This window comes from Falco naumanni, chromosome 13 (assembly GCF_017639655.2).
Source record: "Falco naumanni isolate bFalNau1 chromosome 13, bFalNau1.pat, whole genome shotgun sequence".
NCBI classification, from domain to species: Eukaryota; Metazoa; Chordata; class Aves; order Falconiformes; family Falconidae; genus Falco; species Falco naumanni.
The window spans coordinates 29,855,548-29,879,006 of NC_054066.1; the positions used below are offsets into that span (position 1 = coordinate 29,855,548).

The following is a 23,459-nucleotide window of genomic DNA, read 5'->3' on the forward strand; positions in this document are numbered from 1 at the left end:
CAAGAAGTCAGACCCCAACTTAAACCTGCACACATAACTTCAGCCCATCGCAGCCAGGACTCCCACAAAGCATGTTCAGAGGAGGCACCTGTAGCACCTACCCAGCCAGCTGTGGTCGCGGCATTCAAATCTAGATGAGAACAAATGCACTGACTGCTAGGACCAAGCATCGAAGCATTATTGTTGGGTGTTCTGGACTGTACAAATCCATATTAATTTGTTTTTAATTAAGAGGAACAAGGTCTTTCAGCTTAAGCATTCTTCTCCTTCCTTATTATTGCAGTAACACTTGCTGACTGCAGCACCAAAACAGTAAGAGAAAAGCAGAAAGCTAATGATGTCTAAAGGTTTTGAAAAACAAGGAACTGGCCAGTTTATTCCGACACCTGAGCTTGAGCAAACAGATGATATATAGAACTATACTATTCAACAGTCAAAACCAAGGAGTTTTTGGAAGACATTCTTTTTCTCCCTGACCTCAAAATATTCCTTCAGCAAATAATTTTAAAAGTCGTCTATATTAAACTCATGAAAGCAACAAAACTGATCATTTTAACCAGTCATTACTTCTAGATCCTCTCACATGTTTGGTCTTTTGCTTTGTGTCTTTTTATTACAACAGGGCATGTACTTCCAGCAGCTCAGAGCAACCACCACCTTAGCTTGGAGGCCCAAACTCTCTGCATGAAGGTCCAGGATTCCAACCTGTGGCGTAGCTGCTGCAGCATCAGCCTTCCACTTGCACTCAGCTTACGCTACCCAGTGTTGGGCTTGGTTCAAACAATGAGATCAAATAATAACTCCTAGAAGATGCTGTCTCATAGAGTTCGTTACCTGGTATGCAAAGAGCCAGCCTCTCCTACAGAGCTGAGATATCATTTATTGCATAAATTTGCAGAGATGGGTGCTAGGTGGCAAATCCACAAAGCTAGCCCACCTCTCACACATGGTAAAACATTTCATACTTTGAACAATTGTTTACAATTATGTTCAGTCACGCTTAATTCTGATGGGTTCTTACCAGCCTGGTATCCAACTTTCTTTTCTTCCATGGTACATGTTCTATTGGGAGGGGGCTTTGTTAGCAGGGGGCTTTCTTTGCTTGAGGGGGTAACTTTCAGTATGCTAATTAGCATAGTTCACACACAGTACAAGTAATTTTCTGTTTGGTCTTATTAACCATCCGGTTCTCCTTGAGCTTATCTTGTTACACCCTAACTTGACATATTTGTGGTGCCTATCCCTTCTCCCAAGGCCATGTTTTGTTAACTATTTTCAACATGTTCCATTTTTCAAATTCTTTCTTGTTTTTCATTATAGATATTTACATACTTTGTCTAAATTTCAAGTTTTATCTAATACTGAGCCGGCTGACTACAAAAAGACAGTATAAAATACTGTGCCAGTTATAGATTACTAAACAAGCTACATTTCATGATGAAGAGAGGAATAACAGTATTTAAAGGAGCATTACCCACTCTGAAGTAACGGCTCAGAAGTTGCAAGCAAGGAACTGCCCTACCCAACAGCCAGCCACAGGCAACGGAGACTAGGTAGATGAAGTTCTGTTACAAACAGGTATGGAGAGGGCCAAGGAAGACTCCCAAGCGGCATAAGGGGATTAACACTGGAGAGGTCTCTCTGACAGAAATTTCAGCTGCTTTACCCATCCTACCAGTGAGAAGGTGGTCTGGGCTACTAGAGATTGTAGACGTCAGGGAACTGAGCCTTGAAAGGGTCAAACCATGCATGCTATGTGCAGAGAAGGCAATTAAATTTCCTCTGCCAGAAGGCTATTTCTCAGCATAAAATGATGTTGATTGTGCTTTTTTGAGCTTAGCAATTGAATTAAACTGAATTTAAAAGCATTACTCACAAGTAAAATCACCAGGATCTGGCCCTGATGATATGGTACATTCAGTGGTCATATCATTGGCTTGTAATAAACACAATTTGTGTTATGTTTTATCTATCTTATGGAGATAACAACAATCCAGAGCACAAGAAGTGTTAGAAAAATAGTCCACTGGAACACCTGCCATCAGCTGCTCCTGCCAGGGCATGATTTCCAAATCTCCCTCAAGCTCCACAATCAGCAGCAGGAATTGCTGATTATACGGAGAAACTATGTGCAAAGCACTGTCCAAGGTTCAAAAAAAAAAAACAGTACAGAAAGACAAGGAAAGCTAATTCTTCCTAAATCTTTCTCTTTTAGAGCAATACCAGGTGTTAAAAGCAGCCCCAGCAGGTAACTGCATTCAAGCAGAAGTTGTGCGCTATGCAATTTAAAGACTTCCCTTCTGCCACCCCCTTATTTCTGCAGAGAGCATGGAGCACACAGGACACACGCCAACACTCAGGGGCTAAGCATTACCCCAAGCTTTTCACATCTTGTAAAGTAACAGATTCCCACCCAGCACTAAGGTGAATGCGCTCTGGAGCATGAGAGCACGGGGTCCCTGGAGGTGCTAGCTTCTCTTCTAGCAGAGAGGGAATTTAGAAAGGCACAGGGCGACAGCTGGCAACACTAACATCACCAGGCAGCCCCTTTCCACCTCTACTAGGACCCATAAATCCGCATTTGTCTCATTTTTCCAATGACAGAAAGACTTCACCAGCCCAAAGGCTGGAATGGCACAGGACTGTTTCCTGCAAATGCCCCCATACAACACACACTAACACTGCACGTACACACGTGGAACAAAGACTTTCCCCAAGCCACATTTCAATCACATTGTGGCAAATAACAATGAGCCTGTTGCAGTTCTACTTACAAATGCACCCATTAAACGTATTTTAAATATTAACCATCTGGGCACTTGCCACTTCCATTCTTATTGTAACCGGCTGCATATTTATAAATGTGTCTACAATAATCAATCCACCACCTGACTAAAAATATTCAACAGTCCAGAGCTAAAAATTCATCTCCACACATTGTCATAGCTGAGTTCAGATACAGTTCTGCATGCCTGGTCATGATCACACACCAAAGAAAATATGTTAGAGAAGTATTTCTAGCTACCATAATCATCAAGTTTGTGAGTATGATGAGTAGTGGCATAAGGGTGAACAGCCAGAAAAGATGCTAGTAGTCAAAAAACTGAGCTATGTCTCAAAGGATTAGTAATGGACTTGAATATGCATCTTTTACTGTGTGCTGTCCAAGCTCCTCTCAACCAGCACTGACCAACAGTCACTCTCTGTTGGGCGCTCTCCAGCCTATGTGAGCCAGATGATAACGCTCATGAACACTTAACAAATTACCCTTAATTAGCCTCCTTTCTGGAAGTCTCAACAAGACAACAGATCAGGGAAAGAGCAAAGCATGAAGAGCATTGCACAGCCGACCTGCTGCGCTTGCTCTGTTTAACTGGAGCTCATCCTCACTGATGAAGCCTGATGGCTTCTACAAGCGTCAAATTCAGCGGGACAAGAAGGGGCCAGGACCACCAGAAGAACAGGACATCCTGGACCACCACGCAAGAGGCAGGGGTATCTGACACACACAGCTTCCTGTATGACTCAAGACACAACGCACAAGGCAAATCTCAGAGAAACCCACTGACTTTGCTGGGAGACATCCCATCCACAAAAGCCCACCAGAGGCTCCTTCCACCCACCTACAGAGGGCCAACGGCTCAGAAGCGAGGCTGGGAAGCCAGGCTGGGGAGAGCCCGCAGCCAGCGCCACGGCTTCTGGCCGTGCCAGCCGTGCTGCACCACCCACCCGAACTGCACGCTCGCCCCCCTGCCCCGGCTGGCGGGGGTCTCCGTGGGTCTGGCTGGGGCACCTGGGAGCAGGACAGCCACAGGCAGGCACACAAGTACAAGCTACAGCCCTGCTCACCTCTGCTCTGTGTTTTCAGGTGTGTTTGCTGACCTCCAAACCCCTCCAACCCTTCAGAAACACAAGTGGGCAGCTCAGCAGGCCCACGCCTGCCTCGGCTGGTGGCGCAGCTCACCCTCACGGGCCGGGGGTCTCCCCTCACGAGAGGTGACCGTACTCCTGACAGGCCCCTGTCCCTCACGGCTGGCGGCCCGGGCCCCTGGCCTCCCCGCAGGGCGAGTCCGGCTCCCGGCCAGCGGGGAAGGCGCCGAGGCCGCCGTGGCGGTGAGCGGGACCGCCGCCCGCGCCTCGCCGCAGAAAATGCAAGTCAGCGGGCGGCTCCGCGGCCACCCGGCGCCGCTCAAAAGTTTCGGGGGAGGCACCGGGCCGGGAGGCGAGGGCGGCGGCCCGCCGCGGGAGGGAGGCGGGCACGGGGCTGGCGGCAGGGCCCCGGCACCGCGGGCACGCTGCGGCCGGTCTCACCTCCTTCTGGCGCGGGTCCTGCGGGTAGACATCGGGCGGCCCCAGGCGCGGCCGCTTGAGCGGTCTGTGCTCATAGCTGAGGAGCCCGAAGGCGGCCATGATCGCTCATGTTCGCCGGCGCGGCGGGCGGGCGCTGGAGCGGGCTCCGAGCGCCAGGGAGCAGCACTCGGCGGCTCGCCCCCCGCCTCACCCCCGCCGCGCCGGGGGCGGGCTGCGCGGCGCGGCGGCGGACGGGCGCGGGGGCGGTGCAGCCCGGCCCACCCCGGCTCTTCCCGCGGCAGGTGTCGGCCGGGACCGCCCCGCGCCCTCCTCCCCGCCGCGGGCACTGCCGGCGGGCCCCGCGCTGCCCCTCCGCCACGGGGCGAGGGCCGGCGGATCTCCGGGCCCCGAGGGGGCTGGGCGCGGGCAGCGCTGCCTGCCCGGCCTGGCGGGATCGGCTCCCCCCGCGGGCGGCCGTGCTCCCGCAGGGCCCCCTTCCGCCGCAGGGGCACGGCCCCCGTGCCTGGTCCCGTTGCTGACGCGGTTCGCTTCAGCGGAGGAGTAACGCAGGTGGGCGCTCCGCCGCGGCAGGCAGGAGCGGTCCTTCGGCTTCCCGGGGCGGCTCTAGCGCCCGGCGCAGCTAACCGCGGGGGAGGGCGCAGCCCCCGCCGTCCGGCCGGGCAGGGCGCGAAGGGCTCGGCTGCTTGGGGTCTGTCGGAGAACCACAGCTCCCCTGCCCGTGACTACGGAGCGGCACCGTGCTGCTTCGCCAGCAGTGACCGTGACCCCTGTGGGGCTGCAGCCGTGGGTGGCGCTTGGACGAGGCGCTTGGTCCATCTCCCTTCGGCTGCCGCTCCCGGTGCGCGGCCTCAGGCCCCGTGCCCCGCTTTTCCCGAGGGATGCTCCCAGGGGCCCGCCTGTACCACCCAAGTGGATCCGCTGATCCCACTGGATCGGCCAAGCAGGAAACCTAGTGTCAGTAGAGGTGCGGTTTCTAATTAGCGCACCTTCAGAACAAAAGTAACAGGACATCACAGCCTGCGGGCTCCTGGGGCCCCGGGCACAGGTGGCTGCCCCGCACCCGCCTTCCCACCGCGGGGCTGGGTCGCAGCCCGTGTCCGCCGTGCAGACGCCCTCGTCCCGCACGGCGCCGGCTCCTTAGGTGCTGGAGCGGTAGGTGCATCCCTGTATTCGCATTACAGTAAAGCGGCATGAAAACACTTTCTTTCCCCTCTCTACCTGTTACGTGTGCCAGGTCCTCTCCTGGTGCTACTTCTCCAGGCCAGTACAAATACGAGGTACTTTGGAAATACAAGATTAAACAATCAGTTGCAAATAAGTCTAAATAAAATTAACAGCAGCACTCTACAAATGAGCTTAAGTTCCAATGTAATATGGACAAGAACAGGAAATACAGGCAAACCCCATTTTTTTTGTCTCTAAGCAATTCTCTGATCAAGCCACAGACAACTTAAAAGCTGAGGCTGAATAGGCAATAGCAATAAAGTTGAGTAGTAATGCCCTACCCTGTCTCCTATTCGTTAATGCATCATCTACTTAAATCTTTGCCACTTTTGTACTGAGTTACTTTTCACGCATCCAGCTGTGGTGCTCACCAAAAGTATCAACAAGTCTGAGATCATCAGACTTTAATATCTAGCTCTGAGGTGCCCTCCTTGACAGATTTATCAGACTTTGTATGCAATCCAAGGGCACACTCCAAAGACCAGCAGTGTTTATCAGCTCTTTTCCTTCACTCCACCAGTGGATAAAAATGTTTCAGAGCTTTTCGTAAGTTACACTGGCACACTAAATCAGTGTTGTGGTCCCTGGCTTTGGGAAGATTAATATCACTTATGTTTTAAGGTAGTATCTTTATATTTTATTCCTGAGACTTTGCCAAACACATCTTGATGCATTTAAACACACAGATCCCAGTCTTTTGGTGGTGTTTGTGCCATGCAGAATGGTCTGACACTCTCATGATTGCACCCACTGTTCTGCGTTGATTTGCCTGCATTTTACAGCACCCCTATAGCGCAGGTGTCCCAGCAGAGACTGGCCCCATGAAGTCCACAGGTCAGGCTACAGATCTGCACTATCCACTGCTCCTGTCCTCAGTTCAGTCCCTGATGTTTGTGAAGTCCTGGTTCAAATCCAGTTTTTTTTAAACCCTCAAGCCTGAAAACATTCTGACCTGAAGCTTTAGGGTTTTTTCCAGAAACACTGCCAGGGAAGCCAGGTTTGGTTGAGCTATCTCTGTTCAGAGGGGAAGAAGTATTTCACATTGCCTTCAGTCAAGTGAGTTGTGCCTTAAGTCACCACTTTAGTATGGGAATTTGAGGAATAATCTCCGAATAAAGAAGAATGGCAAATACCAGTTCATGGTATGGGGTTTTTTTTTACCATCATGACTAAATTCTTGTCATATGCTGTGACTTTGCTGATGGTAGTTAAAAGTAGAGGGTAACTTTGAAAATACTGGGTTAATTATTGTTTATATGCTTTCTTCAAGGACATCTCATTTTTAACATTTGCAGGTCTATTCAGTTCCCATGGTAATGAGGGACAAATGGCACCACTTGTTGGCTAGAATCAGCTGGAGTGCCATCATGCAAGCTCCCCACAGGTGTTTCTGCTAACATGCACATCACTGGGTCATTATCACTCTTGGTGTTTTCATCCTGAACACTACTACAACCAAGGATGGCCTTCCTGGTAAATTGGTATTAATTCTACAGCAATTGTGACACGTTGGAAAAGAGCAAAACAATCAGCATCAGTTTTACATCTATCATGAGTCATTACATGACTGGATATATAGAAGTTTGCATCCATAGAAGTTATAAAAATCCAGATCTCTTGCAAAACTTGGCAGCAGTTTTGGAGGTCCAAAAATCTTTTTCTACTCTATCTTTACCATAGGATAAATTTAATTGATAAAATTAAAAATAAGCGTCCATTTGACTGCAATGATTGCCAAAGATCAAGTTCACACAGCACATTTCAAGCCCCATTAGAAATAGCATGCTAATACTGCTTTTCAACAAGTTACTGTTCTTCACCTGTCTGTATCTCACATTGCATATTTACCCTTCAGTATAGCAAACCAGGGTTTAGGCATCTGTGGGAGAAAAAAAGCAGGTGGTTCTTTTCCACTCCTCGTTAACAGGCATTTGTTCTCATCAAAAATAGTTCAGTGCATTTTTTGCAGTGGTTGTTCACCTCATGCACTGTTGACCTGCCTTGGTTGCCAAATGCAGAGTCGGTGAACTGGAGTGGTACATAGTGCTGCTCATGCTGGGGACAGACTGAAAGAGGAGCCGAGCATCCGCAGTTGCGACTGAAGTCACAAGGATGGTAGCATTTTATACATCACCACTAGTACTCACATGTAATCTTATACTTACAATGAAAACTGAAATTAATTAGTTAATCTTCATACAACACTCCAGTGACTTGGGTTGAGAAGCATTATAGTCTATTTCTTTAAATTTAGGTGTGTTTTTTTTTTTAAAGTTTAGTAGTTGAGAGAAAATTTGAGGTGAAAGTACATCAATGACAATTTAAAATCAGCCCTTTTCAGGAACAGCTACACAGGAGCAGACAACACCATGTAAACAGGGAGGAAAAGTGCCAAGCCCTCTACAAGGTTAGGCACAAGCTGAAAAGCCTCCCAAGCCTCCCATTGTGCCCCATACAGGTACAGCGTAAGAGACAGGACCCCTGCATAGCTCATCATCCAAACACTCAAGATTGTCTGATAATAAAGCCTTGCCCTATTTTTTTTTTAAATAAGCGAAACAATGACAACAGTCTTTCCTTTATCTTTTTCATTGTGTGTATGCCTGAAGGGAGAAATGGATATTTAGGGAGACAGGAAAACATTCCATCAGCAATCTGCTTGCAGAAAAGCCAGGACCAAAGAGCAGGACCAAGAGGGAGCAGCAACCAGCCAGGATTCAGGGAGAGGTCCCAGGGTGCAGCATTGCTCTGCAGGGACAGGGAACAAAGGAGCTGACACCTGATGAAGGGCAGAAGGCAGGGAGGAGCAGCATGCCTCCTCACCAAGGGCAAAGCCCCAAGCAGCCAGCATGCAGGAGGGGGGCTATGGCAGTAATGGCTGGAGCCTCCAGAGCCTGTCTGAGCCACTGCAGAGAAGGGCAGTCATTTCCCATACTGCAGTGAAAAACAGGAGCAGATTTAGTAACACCTTGGACATATGGGATGGGAGAAAAGACTTGAGCAAGATGAGTAAACTGCAGAGGAAGGCTCTTCTGCAGCAAACAGGATGGAACTACCAGGAAAGACCTGACTGCAATGCAGGCTGTGAAACTGCTCATGATGCTGCATGAGGCACTGCTCCCAAAAGGAGCATCCCAACACTCGGGCCAGGAATTAAGTATCATCCCAGACACAGCAGAAATTTTACAATATTCCTTGGCTACTTCAGTTTTTAAGCTTGTCCTTGAACTGTGATTCACCTAAGTCTTGCTTCTTAGTGTGATATTACCAGAAAGTGGCGAATGTAATGCTTCTGAGGGAAGAAACCAATGTTTCTGTTTCCCCTTTTTATCTTGTGATTTGCTGCACCTTCTTTGTTCTTGTCATACATTCAAAGCAGTATTTGTTGTGGGGGAGCACACAGCGTTTGCAATAAAATATCTTCTGTGATCATCAGATACCTCAGCTTCACTTTTTCCGTTAATTATCCATTAGTAAATAAGTCAATAATTATCCACTCTGTAAACCTCTTATTTGCTTCACATGCTTTAGAAGTGGGAAGATGTTACAAAAACCTGTCAGAAGTTCACTGAAGGAGACCCTTCTTTTCTAAAACCAACAGCCTTTAACATCAGAAAGCATGACCTCTTTGCTCCCCCTGTACTTGTTTGATAAACACAGGACCAGATACCAGGAAATATTAACTGCCCAGAAAGCAACATTGTGTTACTGCACAAACACAAAGAGACCCTGTCAGATGCCTCCTTAGTGTTTGCTGCAGAATTCACAGCTGGAGTTAGGAAGGGACTTGTATTGTCTGCCATGGCACATATTAACTGAACTGTTTTCAAACAAATGCAGTCAGGATCCATAGCTGGTAACGAATGTTCCAAGAAAAAGTTACTCCAGGGCAAACTCCAGGACAATCCTTCACTCTAATTTCTAGCTTCTCTATGCACAGCGTTATCTCCAGCCCATCCTCACACCACCAGCCACTGCCTAGCCTGCTGCAAGATACGGCTGGACCAAGGCAAACCCCCTCCGTGCTGGCTGCTCCTGTATTGCCACCTCCACTTTTCTGAGGGATTCTGAAACATCTTAGCTCATTCAGAAAATTACGTAATTTTCCACGGCATAAACTATTTCTCCATATGGAAAGACTATCAGAAAGCTGACTCTTGGAAAAAAAGCATTTATCTGCTTTGGTGACTACAATTAAAAATTATTTCCCCTCATCAAATTCTTCCAGGACACGGCCATTTTTATATGCATACGTTCAAGTCTGTTCCTTTCACTGCTATTGCGTTGGTGATAATCATAGTAAAACATCAGAGTCCTTCAAGGAAGAATAAATGCATTCTGCTCAAGTATTCAAAACAGTCTTTAAAAATGAGCATTTTCCCCAAACCTGTATGGATTCAGCACTGTGCACAGTGCAAGCTCCATGGTTAAGGATCCCAGCAGTACAGCAGCATCCTATTTTTTTGGTTACAACAATCACACCACAACCCACAGCTTTATTTAAGCATTAGCTTAAAAAAAAAAAAATAGTAGTAAATCGTTTTTCTGTACACAGCCTTGCTTCATTTTAATGCCAAGGTTGTCTCAAAACCTGTGGTTAAACCAGACTCTGTCTTTAAGCCTATGTGATAGGATATTCCTAAACCACTTGAGTACTCCTGCAATGGATATGCATCCAGTTAACAAACCACTAAGTTGATACGGTCAGGAAAAAAAATCCAGCCCTCCGTCTGCCAAAGTGACTGGCAGTCAGATTGATGCAGATGGCCATGCTTCTGGTCCCAGCCGAGGCCCTGAGTCAGCCACACCCTGGAGGATGGGTTATTTCATGCCTCTGACTTTGGCTCGCACAAAGAAAGGCAAGTGCCCAGCAGCAGCAGGAGCCCAGCAGTGCATGGCCTGCACAATGCACCGGGAGCCAGCATGCTGCTGAGCCTCAGGGTAGGTTGGGTCTTCTGTAAAGAAGAGAAAATGCGTTTGTGTACATTTGAAACCTGAACTGAAATGCTTGTCTAAGCATTCTACATACTACAGCCAAAACACTATGATAGGTAAGACACTGCCCTTGCCAGGGAAAAGCAAGTGCCCAAATGCAACCAAATACTGCAGAGGGGCCCTCCTGGCGTTGCAGGGGTACAGTGTGTTTGTTACCTGTGCCATTGCATTCAAAAAAAGGTGGGGGGGGGGGGGGGGGGGGGGAAGGGAAGAATAAAGCAGCTTAGCATTGCTAGTTTTAGAGGAAAACCTGGAAAAACAAAACCCTCTGAAAACTTCCTTTTTGGAGGGCAGATAATCAGATGCAGCAGCCAAGCCTGTGTCACATCCCCAGCTTGCCCAATCAGGCAGGGGGCTGGGAACAGCAGAGCACTCAAATTACCGAGAGGTCCCTTCTGTCATCCTAAACCCTTGTTATCAAGTGACAGAGGATGCACTGGAAGACTCTACGAACTGCTCTATTTTCCAAAACACATCAGTGTGCAAGCTGGAGCTATACAGGAGGGGACAGGGGAGAAAAACCTTGACAGCATCTCTCAGGAAACGTGCGCCCCGTGGAGGTCCGCCGCTGAGGCTGCCGGAGGAGAGGGCTCATGCCTCAAGCTGGGCTGGCTGCATGCCAGGGAGCTTGGCTCTTTGCCATGCTAATGAAGACCTTGTCGCTGCCTTGCTGAAAGCCGCGTCCCTTCAAGGACTTTGCACACCACCATGCCAGCCCAGCAGAAGAAAATTATCTTTTGCATAGCCGGGGTGCTGAGCTTTGCTTGTGCGCTGGGGACCGCAGCAGCCATCGGCACACAGCTGTGGGTTAAGGGGACGATACTCTGCAAGACGGGAGCGCTGCTTGTCAACGCCACCGGCCAGGAGCTGGAGAAGTTTATTGGCAAAATCCAGTATGGGCTTTTCTATGGCGAGCGTGTGAGACAGTGTGGGCTCGGGGGGAGACCTTTCCAGTTTTCATGTGAGTAATAATATCATCTGAACTATTTAACACCACACTGCTGACTGCTAGGGGAGCCGGGATATAGCTGCCCCAGTGTCCCCTTGCTCAGGCACAGCACCTAACAAGCGTGAAATTCTAAAGCAAATGCTGCTGTTAACAGTGTTCTGATCTTCAGGTTCAAATAACTTATCTTCCGATACCAGTAAAGCCACGCTAACATTTTCAGCTATCTATACTTCAGTTACACAGATACCTACATTTCAAAAGATTTATACTATTACTTAAAAAGGAAGATTTTTCGTTTTCAATTAGTCTGTCACCTTCCTCTGCATGTGTGTCAACATTACGTCTTATGTGCTTCATGAAAAAATGAACTGAACTAGCAGAAATCTCATGAAAGAGCTGGAGCATAGATACGTTTGGCTGCTGTTGAGAAACAAAGCAGCCAAAAAGTTAGCAATCTGCTGCATTAATTGGAAGAACAGCTGGCTGATGCTAGCTGACATTCAGTCAGTTGATCTACAAGTTGCATTTCATATCTGACATACAGAATTTTATCAAAGACTGTTAGCAATGGTCTTGCTTTGCATGTAATATTCATAACCTATTTATCTTCAAGGATAAGATCAATAAAATGATCAAGTGAACACACAGTTTGTACATAGCAGCAGATTAAACAGATAATAACAAACAGCCATTTGTTATATGTACAATGTGCTACCTGAAGTTACTGCTTCTAACTGTGTTTTGTATTCTGCTAGAACAGCACTGGTAAATTGCTTACACGAGTCATTTAAGGCAAGGTAAGGTTACCAGATGAAGTATCAGAGATTATTTACTGTATAGTATTTTCCCCAAAGTAGTAGACCAAATTAATAACATATTAAGATTTGCCACCTCTAATTAAATTCCGTTACTGGTCTATTTATACAGCTGAAGTTCTCCCCTCAATTGCTTTGTTTGCCATCACAGTGTGCAGATATTCCACCCTGCTAGTTGTAGGCTGGGGTGAATTTTCAGAGGGGTCTACTAAACCTCAAGGAATTTGTTTTCTGCTGTAGCTGGAACTGTTAGGAACCACGGCTGACAAAGCGGCTAGCGATCAGCAGCTCCATGGCTGGCACTTGTCCGGGTTCATTACAGCCACAGAGGCACAGCTAAACTGGGGTAAAACGAGGACAAGACTCAGCTGCAGCGCTGGCCAGAGCCGTGCCCCGTGGGCAGCCTCACTGGCCCTGCCCGGGTGTGCACCCCAGCTCCCACACCTCCAGGATGGAGCATGGCTGAGCAGCCCTGCCAGAGCTCCCCAAGCCCAGAGAGCAGCAGCAGGATCAATCCGTGGGCACTTTGGTGCGAGTGAAGTTACGGGAAGGTCACCCACAGCAACCTGGACACAGGGCAAGCAGCGGGGCAGCCTCTCCGGTCTGGATTAGCTCAGTGTGCCAGGCAGGACTAAACCCAGACACGACAGGCAGCCCCCATGCCAGAGAAGCTCATCAGCTTCTCTTTCTAATAATTTTCTTTCCACATATTTGTTACTTAGATGCTTTTAAACCATTTCATTGATGTGCCTCGCATTCAGGCTCTCATCTGTACATTCCATCATTATGGCTGAAATATTTCAATATACTGCTCATGGGATTGTAGCAATAGTTTCAAAAGAATTTTAATTTTGTGGGCAGTGTGAATTAATAACAGGTACAAGACAGTACAAATGCACAACTTGTTAGTTATTATTTAATAATATTGATCATAACTTTTTTATTAGCTCCTAGTGCTACATCCAGGCAAGCTCTGGATCTGTGCAAGTACTGCAGAGCATTTTCAACCAAAAGCACTCCAGGGTTACAGAGTTTGCTCCCACTATGGCCATACATTTTCTATCTACGCTCTCAGAAATCTCACGTAACCAAGCTTTCCTACCCAAGTATTTACCAAACTTGCATTTATAAGTATAGCTTCAACAGTGCACATAGACACAAAATGTAACCAAAGAACAGAAATAATACAATGTGAAGTTTTTGATTAGTCACAGCTAAGCAACCCACTTTGAAATGGTAAAAAAAAAAAAAACAATGTTGGAAGAAGGGTTCACCAGAGTCAAGAAGACGCTCAATACGAGTTATGCATCTTGCTCAACTTCATTAGTTTCTAACACTACTTATATAGAACCGATACACATGCATATTCGTAAAGCAGAAATATAATTGGTTATTAGTCTCTAAGCGCACGCGGTTCTCACACCCTTAATTATCATGACTAAAATAAGCATTCTATCCATGTAGCTAATTGTGTTGTTATGCTTCAGCCTTGTAGTTTGTTACTCCCTATATTCCCATACTGCTCCCTATCTTTCTTGGCCCTGCACCTGCTTTCCCAGCAGCTGTAGCTTGCTACAGCCACGGCCTGTTGGCACAACATAATTACTTGGTCTCAGGATTCAAGAATAGCTCAAGGCTACCTTTCTTGTTAACTTCAGCACAATTCTGATTACAGGCCTATTCTAATACCAGGCCTGGATTGTGCAGATCTTCAGAGATTCTAAGGCCACGCTTCTGCAGCCATTCTTCTACAAACCAACACACAAAACCTAAGTGTTCATGCAGAGCTGCAGAATCCTACTGCACGGGACAACATTAAAAATTGATTTCTTTAACAGGAGTGCCTAATGTATGTATTCAAAGAACTCCAAGGCTTTCAGGAATTGCATAAAGAGTAACAACATTGGAAGAGTAATTCACTCAACATCAATCAATATCACTGCGCTCATTTTCAGACAGAGAAAATAAGGCTTGAAGCATGTGCTTCAATGCCTGTTCCCAGGATCGCAAATCAAGGCTGGATTTAATTTTATGCCCAAGACTCCTCAAGTGATAAGCAAAGCTGCCAAGATGCCCGTGAGGGAGCATCATCCTTCCCTAGGGAGAGCAGCCTTGTTCCCAGCATCCCAGCCCACCAGGCATCCCTCAGAGCAGACCATCACCTGCAGTAGCAGAGCTAGCCGGGCTGAAGCACTGGTGTCAGAAACACAGCCCAGGGGCCTGCGCAGACCTAAAACCAAACCCAAGCTTGCTTATTAGAGCATTCTTTTACCTTTTCTTCTCCTTCCATACAAGCCGAGTATTAATAGTGAAATATTTCACTAGGTCTCACTCGCAACATTGCAAGCCTGTTCCTGCACCACTACCCTTTACATAGCAGTCTGAAAAGGTAACGCTATGAGGTGACCTCTGGCACTACTTATACCTGAGATGTAGCCCATTTACAGCCCAAAAAATTTCACAAGCCCAGTCCTACTGACCATGGCACTCCACAGGGCAGGGTTTGCCTCTGCGGTCTTTCACTGACAGTGGAGGGCAGAAGCACTGCTGTCCTCCTCACAAATTGTTCTCAGATCATCATTTATTTAGATTAAAAAGCAAACGCAACACTTATTTGAATAGGATTTATATTTAGAAACAATGATTAGGTGCCTCCGCAAAATATACCTCTACTAGGAGCATTCCCTTCAGAGACCAGTTATGAAAGAGGCTGGCTTGTGTTCTCTGGGGCTGCAGCAGACCCATCCCATCCGAGTCAGTGCTCTCGGGAACTCACTGGGAGCATCCTGGAAACAGGATAACCATATACAACATACACATCCATAGTTTAATGCACTGAAGTGCACTTTAGCATGTCTGAGAGAAAAAGGCCTGGAAAATAGGCTAAATGATTTAGTTCTATGTTTGTTCCCATTAAATGCTCCCCTCTGACCACTATATCTCTTTTAATTGTAATATGAATTTGCTCTGCCAGCAAACCCAGTTCAGCTGGGGCAAGCCTTCTGCTTCATTTGCTCTTGCTGATTCTCATCAGTTTCTGGGTCAGCAGTTCATTTTCTAAAGGTCACTGGCTTGCATACCTAACACCATTCATTCATTACAATGAAGGAATGTTTTTCTTTCAAGATGACATAGCTGCTGGAATTAATTTTCCAGATGTGTCACATATAAAATTCTAATAACATAAACAACTATAAATGCAGGTGCCAAGGGAAAGATTCAATACAATCCAGTAACATTTTCTTAAAATCAAGAATATAAAATTGTATTATTAAACACACAGTTTTGCATGTTCTCCCAAAACACTGGGTAGAGTCATGAGAACTAATACTATTCCTTGTAAAAGTCTGTACAAGTAGGGAGTCTTCGGCCTCTTTGTCGCATAGCCTGAATGGTACAATAACAAAATTGTACCTTATACCACACTAACAGTACAACTGCTTCTCACACCTGTAAAAATACGAAATAAGTAATGAAAGGTCCAGTAAACACAAGGTCCAATTTCTAAAATGTGCTTTGTGTTTATTAAGCACCACTGGCCAAACTGGACAAACAATAAGTAGCCATCAGCAAAAGTAACCTTTTATGCAGGCAAACTCATGGGACTGTTTGTGTCGGCAGGGCCCTTAAAGCCCACCTAGCTCCAGCCCCCTGCCCCGGGCAGGGCCACCTCCCCCCAGCCCAGGTTGCCCCCAGCCCCGTCCAGCCTGGCCTTGAGCCCTGCCAGGGACGGGGCACCCACAGCTGCTCTGGGCAGCCTGGGCCAGCGCCTCCCCCCACCCCCAGCACGGAATTTCTTCCTTTAACCTGACTGTCCCCCCCTCCAGCTGCAAGCCATTCCCCTTCAGGCACTGGAAGCTGCTCTAAGGTGTCCCCGGAGCCTTCCCTTCTGCAGGCTGAGCAACCCCAACCCTCAGCCTGTCGCACAGCAGAGGGGCTCCAGCCCTCCGAGCATCTTCACGGCCTCCTCTGGGCTCGCCCCAACAGTTTCATGTCCCCCTTATGCTGGGGGCACAGAGCTGGACGCAGGGCTGCAGGGGGTCTCACCAGAGCGGAGCAGAGGGGGACAATCCCCTCCCTCGACTGCTGCCCACGCCGCTGGGGATGCAGCCCAGGTGCGGTTGGCTTTCTGGGCTGCAAGCGCACGTTGCTGGGTCATGTTGAGCTTCTCGTAAACCAACGCCCCCAACATGATCTCCCCAGGGCTGCTCTTAGTCCATTCTCTGCCCAGCCTGTATCTGTGCTTGGGACTGCCCCGACCCACGCGTAGGACCTTGCACTTGGCCCGGTTGAACCTCATGATGTTCGCGTGGGCCCACCTCGCAAGCCTGTCCAGGGCGCCCTGGATGGCATCCCTGCCCTCCAGCGTGTGGACCGCACCACACAGCTTGGGGTCGTCGGCAAACTTGCCAATTCTTCCTGTATAGGTACATTTAGCAAACAGGTAGTTTTGCTGTGTGCAGCCCTTGCCTACACAAAGACAGCGAGCAGCAGTGTTCCTGAGCTCCCCGCGCATACAAGCCAGGCTGGTGGGGACACCCCAGGGAAGGGGGTCTGGAGGAGCAGAGGCTGGGGCCAGCGCCATCCCCAGGAGCAGGCAGCTCCTCCATTACCCAAAGGTGTGAGTGTCCATGCAGCACCCCAGACGGCGGGCACAGGGCTCTGCCTGCCCTCCTGTGCCCCTGTGCCTTGTGACATCTCCAGGCCTCGCCCCCCTGTGGGCACTGGGTGCCCCTCTCCACTCCCAACCAGCCACCAACAATGGAAAAGCGGATACTTATTTAACACAGCTTCAAGAATAGTTTGCAAACACTTGCTCCATTAATTTCCCTTTCATTTGGTCAGGGAGGTAAACTGACTTGACACCACATTACCTGCTTCTCTGTGTTTACTGCACGGCAAGCTGCAGAGCTGTTTGCTGGTAAACATTTTACAAGGTAGAGTAATTTATGTGAGGCTTTTTTACTCTCGGCACGTTACAGCTGCAGCGAGGCAGTGCCAAGGCATTATTACCCCCACTTTAATCATGCCCCTGTGGTTCAGGAGCAGTTAAGTGTATTTGATGATTCCTTCTAAAATACCCGTTGTTGCCAAACAAACATGAGTGACTAAAAATTATTCTCTCATACTGAGTCTAATTGACTAATCCCTTGTGCCCTAGCTAAGAAGGATGACAATTTGAAATAGTGGCTAAAAAGCTGCATAAAATTACTTAAAATTTTGCATAATTTATGCATAAAAATACATTAAAATTCCTAAATTTTTGCGTACATAGTCACAGCAGCCACAACATGGCTGGAACGCAGCGCAGCCTTCGGTCAGCGAGCAGGCGCTCCATCAGGTAGCAGTCATTAACTCTGAGCACAAACCCACAGCTGCCCTGGGCTGCCACTTCCACTGCTGCAACCCAGCCTGCCCCGTGGGCTCTCGTGGGGCAACTGATGTAGTGGCAAATACAGCCAACGTGAAAGCTCCCAGCCTTTGGAAACTTAAAGTTATACAGCATGTGGCAAAAGCATCGCATTAACTGTGTGATGCGCACGGTACTTGCACTTACCCAGCAAGAGCCTTCATACTCAGTCCCACGGCACGCAGCATCCCACCTGCCAGCAGCAGGAGCGCTGGCCAGGCACAGCACAGCACCGGCCTTTGCGGCTGCACACTCATTTTGTGTGCTCTATCTTATTTTAGCTCTGTACCCTCTTCTTTATTGTAAGATTTCTCCATTTCCTTTCATCGATTTATCATCTTCCCTTTTTGCCCTTGGACTTCCAGGCACAAAATGTTCCACAAGTGTTTTACTTGGGGAAACAAACACAGGGGAGAAGGTTTTGGTCATTTACAATGTGCTTATTCTTTCAAAATTCCATTCAGAGAGTTTGTTGCAAATAACTCATTGCTGTAACCTTTATGAATTTCTCCCTCTCTAGTACCATACTTAATTTTAAAAACAATTTAAGAGACTAATGTAGGTACAGAAATATCCTTCCTGTTTTTTTACGGATTTTTATCAAAATACCAATTTTTTTTCTATTTTCTAAAAACCAGAAAAAATATTTAGAAAACTCTATTTTCTAAAAAATATCAAAGGGTAGGAGGTAAGAAACCTCCTATCTTTTTAGGTGTCTGCATGCCTCTGGCAATAACTGTTGGTGGATTGTCACACGAACAACTGCACACGTCATCTTCCCCAGGTATTGTACATCCCTGGAGCCTTCAATGTCTCCCAGCAACGCACAGTGCACAACAAATTTAACCTGCCAGTATGTCAGCACTGCAGTTTCACTAATGATTTCCTGCTTCTCCATAATAAAATGTGGACTTCATAACTCAGGTATAAGCTTACAAAAACAGCACTGTACGTTGGTATTAAAGCAGTGGAATCACTACTCTGAAACGGAATGGAAGTCAGCATCTCATCCTGGAGCAGCTCTTTGCTTCCCTGGCAGATGAAGTGGCCAAACCCTGACATCTGTGCACTTTAGGCACATCAGACCCAAATAAATGTGGTGCTCCAAACCAGCCACACCCCCCAAGGCTAGGCCCATGTCTCCTGGCCAGCCATCTCCTTGTTTCTCCATACAGCCAGAGCTTGGATATTCCAAAGGACTTTGTCCATCACACATTGCCCATGATGTGGTCCAGACCAAGAGGCCAGCACAAGGGAGAGGGACCCCTATGCTCACAGGGGCTGCCCAGCCTCCCCTCTGCCCACACACCCATCCTGGCAAGAGGGAGCCACAAGCAGCATCCCTCAGGAAGGGGAGCTACCTCACCCCATCCTAGGTACCCCAGGACACACAACACATGTTGTATGGATACTGGCAGAGCATTGGGAACTTCTCATCCTCACCTGACCCTCCCTGCACCTGTGTTTTGGAAAATAAAATAAATACAAGACTCTACTGACCAGAACAATCCAGTGCAAGAAACATGTTTCATATGAATTGCTGACCACTCCAGGCAAGGGCAGGTGTGCAGTGGCACACACACTAACTGTAACTAAGCCCACAAGCTGATTAAGGCACAGGCAAGCAAATAAATATCAATTGCTCTCTACTCACTGAATAAGCCAAGCAGGTATCATTTAATTTCCTATCTCATGTCCCTCAGTGGGACCTCATGAACATAAATGCAGAGAGTCTGTTTCTGGACTTACTGTCCCCCTGCTCCAAAAGAGGGCTAAACGGCCAAGCCTCCAGCCAAAGGAGGCAAGATCCCACCCATAACAGGCACTGTGAGTAGCCCCTCATGCCATCCTGCATGCTGGTACAAGGCAGACCTGCACTTTCAAATACAGATCCCCTTTTTTTTCCCCCCCCAAGAATGTGCTGTTTGCATTAAGGACCAAATACCACCTTGGCAGATGGTAGGCATGTTACCCTCCACCTTGCATCTGGTTTCTGAGGAATGAATAACCCCAAAAGCCTCATGTCCTGAACGGTGCCTACAGGTGGAGAGCAGCTTGTTTTGCCAGCCAGAACACTGGGGTGAGGGAGCAGCCACCAAGGATGCTGATCCAGATCAGGCCCCCAGCGTTTAAAGATCTGGAGGTGCTGGGGGTCACCCCTCTGCGAGCCTGGTGGAGACAGCTGTGGGCAGGTGCCAGGGCTGCGGAGGTGCCATTCTGCATCTGCACATCCAGGGGGATAACGTGCCCAGGGAGATACCCTCAGGAAGGGGAGGAGAGGCTTTCTCTGGAGCTGGTCTTTCTCTCCTGGCCAGTCTACTGAGTTTCACAAAACACTTCTACCTCCAAACATCCACAAAACCTGTTTCTAGTTAGTAACTTCATTTTCACTTTTGGTTGCATTTGGAAGAGCATAACTTAAAACAATTATCACAAACCAGCAGGAAATCCCTGGCCTGACTTCTGAAATGACTTTATCTAGTAAGTATAATAACAATTTGTTCATTTTGTTTTTAGTTTTTCCAGATTTGCTCAAAATTATCCCTGCAAGTATCCATGTTAGTGTCATTCTCTTCTGTACAGTACTGATAGTCTTTGCTCTGGTGGGAGCAGGTTTCTTCATGTTCAATGCTTTTGGCAGCCCTTATGAAACCCTGCACGGCCCCATCGGGTTGTACCTCTGGAGCTTCATTGCGTGTAAGTACCACCCCACCCCTGGCCTGCCTAGCTAGTGGCTGTCCATGTTTGCTACTTATGTTGGATTTATTGGCATAGGAGACCTTATTAAGGACCATGGCCACACTGACTATAAACTGGCAAAATAAAGCTAGGTAGAAATGCAGATGACTTTGCCATATCAAAACGTTTTTTCCAAATTGGAGTTAAGAGATAAAATACCAAAACCCTCCACGAGGGCAGGTGATGGGATGGGATGGGTACAGGCAAGCAGGCAGCCCCGGCACCTTCAGCCCTTCTGCATAAGCTGGCAGAAAAAAGGGATGGTGCCTACAAGACCCAGGGACCTGGAGCTGGGGACGCATCATGGGCAAACAGTCAGAGCCAGGAATTGTACCAGAGAGGGGAAAAGGGAAAAAACAAACAAACAAACAGTCATTGATGCAACTGCTCATATTTACCACAATGGGAGGTTTCCAGCTGTGTAGGTGAGAGCACCAATTAGACAGCAAAACCTTCCCAAGGAAGGAAGGAACTGAGAAGCAGAGGGAGAGACTGACAGCAACTTGCTGTAAAAGCGGTCTCTGAAAAAACACTGCCAGCAGGGATAATGAACCATCCCTGTCCCTCTGCCACTTAGAGAGGGTAAAGCCCATTCTCTGTGCTGCTGGCTTGGCTGACAAGAACATTTACTATTACTTTACAAGGTAATACTATTACAATCATAATTTAATAAAGTAGTATATATTTATCTTTAAACATGCAGACAGTATGTTCAAGGGGACAATGAGCAGCTTAAAGCTGAAAGGGCACAGATACTTTACTGGATCAGGGTACTACAGCAGCTGTGCTAAATATTACTTGTCCCAAGCCAAATTCAGTTAAAAAAGCTTACTAATTTCAATACCCATTGTCTTGGATTCTAAAAATAATCCCTATTAAAGCTAAGTTACAGTGGCCATAATAACGCTATCAATATGGCTTTTGATCGTGATGCAGGGACAGCCGAGATGATGAGCATCTCCCCCTCCATTTCAGGTTCCTGCGGTTGCCTCATCATGATTCTTTTCTCTTCAGAGGTGAAGATACACCACCTTTCAGAGAAAATTGCTAATTTTAAAGAGGGAAGTTTTACATTCAAGACTCACAGTGAGCAGTTTGCAAACTCGTTCTGGATCATCCTGGTTTGCTCTCTGGTGCACTTCCTGAATGCCTTGCTAATACGATTTGCTGGATTTGAATTTCCCTTTTCAAAATCAAAAGATTCAGGAACAACCACTGGAGCGGTTGACCTGATGTATTAGGACTACATAGTTAAGAACATTTCAAGCCATGAAGTTCATCGCTACTACATTCAACAGCCACCAGGTGTACTAACTTGTAAATGATTAAAGATGTTAAAAGAAGTGAAGGTTTCAAATAAACAGCAACATGGCATATGCAGTAAGCTAAAGAAGACAAGCTATTTGGTAATGTCTAGATTAAAATTCCTTCTCTTTCTTGGGGTAAGACCCAAGACATTTGCCTTTTTTTCCAGTAAGTTATTTGAAAAGTAGCTGGTGCAAAGAAAACCAGTAATATCAATAGCGTTGAACAGGATCTGGAAAATAAAAGGAACGAGTTGCAGTAGAGGCACACACTATCACCAGCAGCAGTTTTGCCCTTTACCCCTTGTGAAGGCAAGGATGCAGTTGTTACTGTGTCAGGGCATCGGAGAACAAGGACGCTCAGCAAATCTACAGGTATCAAACGAGAAAAGAAAGTGTACAGGCTTTGCTCCTAACACGCATCAGGCTCCGTCTCAAAAGCACAACACTCAGAGGGAACACAGCGCTACAGCAGGTGCTTGCGGGACAAAAGCCAAACACCTGAATCCACCATGAGCACTTTAACCTGCATGGCAGCGTCATCATTTCTGTCCATAAAGCTCTCTTTTGGGTTTTTTAGTTTTAACAAACCCAACTGTAACTCTTTGGCCCTGAAGCCACAAAAGACATGCCTGCCCCACACAATCACTGTAGCTGGGGGCTTTACTGGCTTGGTTAGAGCACCGTGCCCAGCAAAGCGGGTTGTAGAGGAGATGCAACATACTCTGTCCTGCTTGCCCGAGGGAGGCAGCCTGGCTTGGTGCTGCTGAATGCTCCCTGCAACACACCAAGGCAAAGAGCATTTCCCAGAACAAAGTGACAAGAACAAGACCAGGCACCCTTCCAAAGCCTCATGGGCAGAAGCATGAAGAACCTTGCCCAGAGACAGCCCTGCAAACACTCCCTCATCAAGTAACACAAATAAACAAAGTCAAAACCTTTGGCAAAGGGCAGCAATGGAATAGCACAACAGACAAGTTTCCAAGGCATGCCACAGCTCAGCGGACACTGATGAAGAAATAACATGAGGTTCTCTACCCCAAGGAGTGCAGGAAGCCAGAATGGACAAACACATCAGCACTTGCACCCTTAAGCATCGGCAAGGCAGTTAAAGCAACCGGACCACTCATCCTAGGTACAGCTAAACCAGCCCTGTTACAGACAGATAGATCAAAAGAGCATTAACACCACCAAACACTACCTCCTCGGGATTATGCAGATGATGTAGTGCTCCTCACAGGACACGGAAACAACACTGAAAGCAAATACAAGAGGTGCACAGAGAGAACGCTGCTGCCCCAGCTGCCCGTATATACGCAGGGGCCGCAGGCTGCTTCTGCACAGCTGCAGCTGAGGAGCAATCATCCCACTCGGCACTCACTGCGTCACCTGTGCTGAAAATCAAGCCCAGGCACCTGTTAGCATTCACCTCTGAAAAAACTATATGCTCCAAGCTCCAGCAACTTGCAAGGTGACCTCACTGACTTTTATGCTATTTTTTTATACTTTTACTACAAATGGCAAAACATTGCTGGTTTTTTTTGTAAAAGTTTTGTAAGTTATACCACTGCTCCACAAATCCTTTCACAAAGCAGCTCTGCCTCCCCATGGTGTATCACATCTCCCTAGATTATGACACTGTGTAAGGGCTACTGCAAGTTGCCACAACCCCCAACTTTTATTCATCATTTTCTTCTTACTTGATATGCATA

General features: G+C 47.3%; 2 protein-coding genes across 13 annotated transcripts in view; one reads left to right on the forward strand and one right to left on the reverse strand.

Annotated features, from left to right (window-relative positions):
- The window catches only part of MED12L (mediator complex subunit 12L), a 150,752-nt gene extending 146,263 nt beyond the window's left edge, over positions 1-4,489 (reverse strand). For all 12 annotated transcript variants that reach the window (XM_040613264.1, XM_040613266.1, XM_040613265.1 and 9 more), the window contains exon 1: positions 4,312-4,489. In XM_040613264.1, coding sequence (XP_040469198.1) covers positions 4,312-4,410 — 99 coding nt within the window. In that variant the 5' untranslated portion in view covers positions 4,411-4,489. The remainder of the gene's footprint in view (positions 1-4,311) is intronic.
- A 6,472-nt stretch (positions 4,490-10,961) lies between these two features.
- On the forward strand, positions 10,962-22,991 carry CLRN1 (clarin 1). Its single transcript, XM_040613275.1, has 3 exons — positions 10,962-11,491; positions 20,222-20,401; positions 21,419-22,991. The coding sequence occupies exons 1-3, from the start codon at positions 11,239-11,241 to the stop codon at positions 21,682-21,684; spliced, it is 699 nt and encodes a 232-aa protein (XP_040469209.1). The 5' UTR covers positions 10,962-11,238; the 3' UTR covers positions 21,685-22,991.
- The last annotated feature ends 468 nt before the right edge of the window (positions 22,992-23,459 follow it).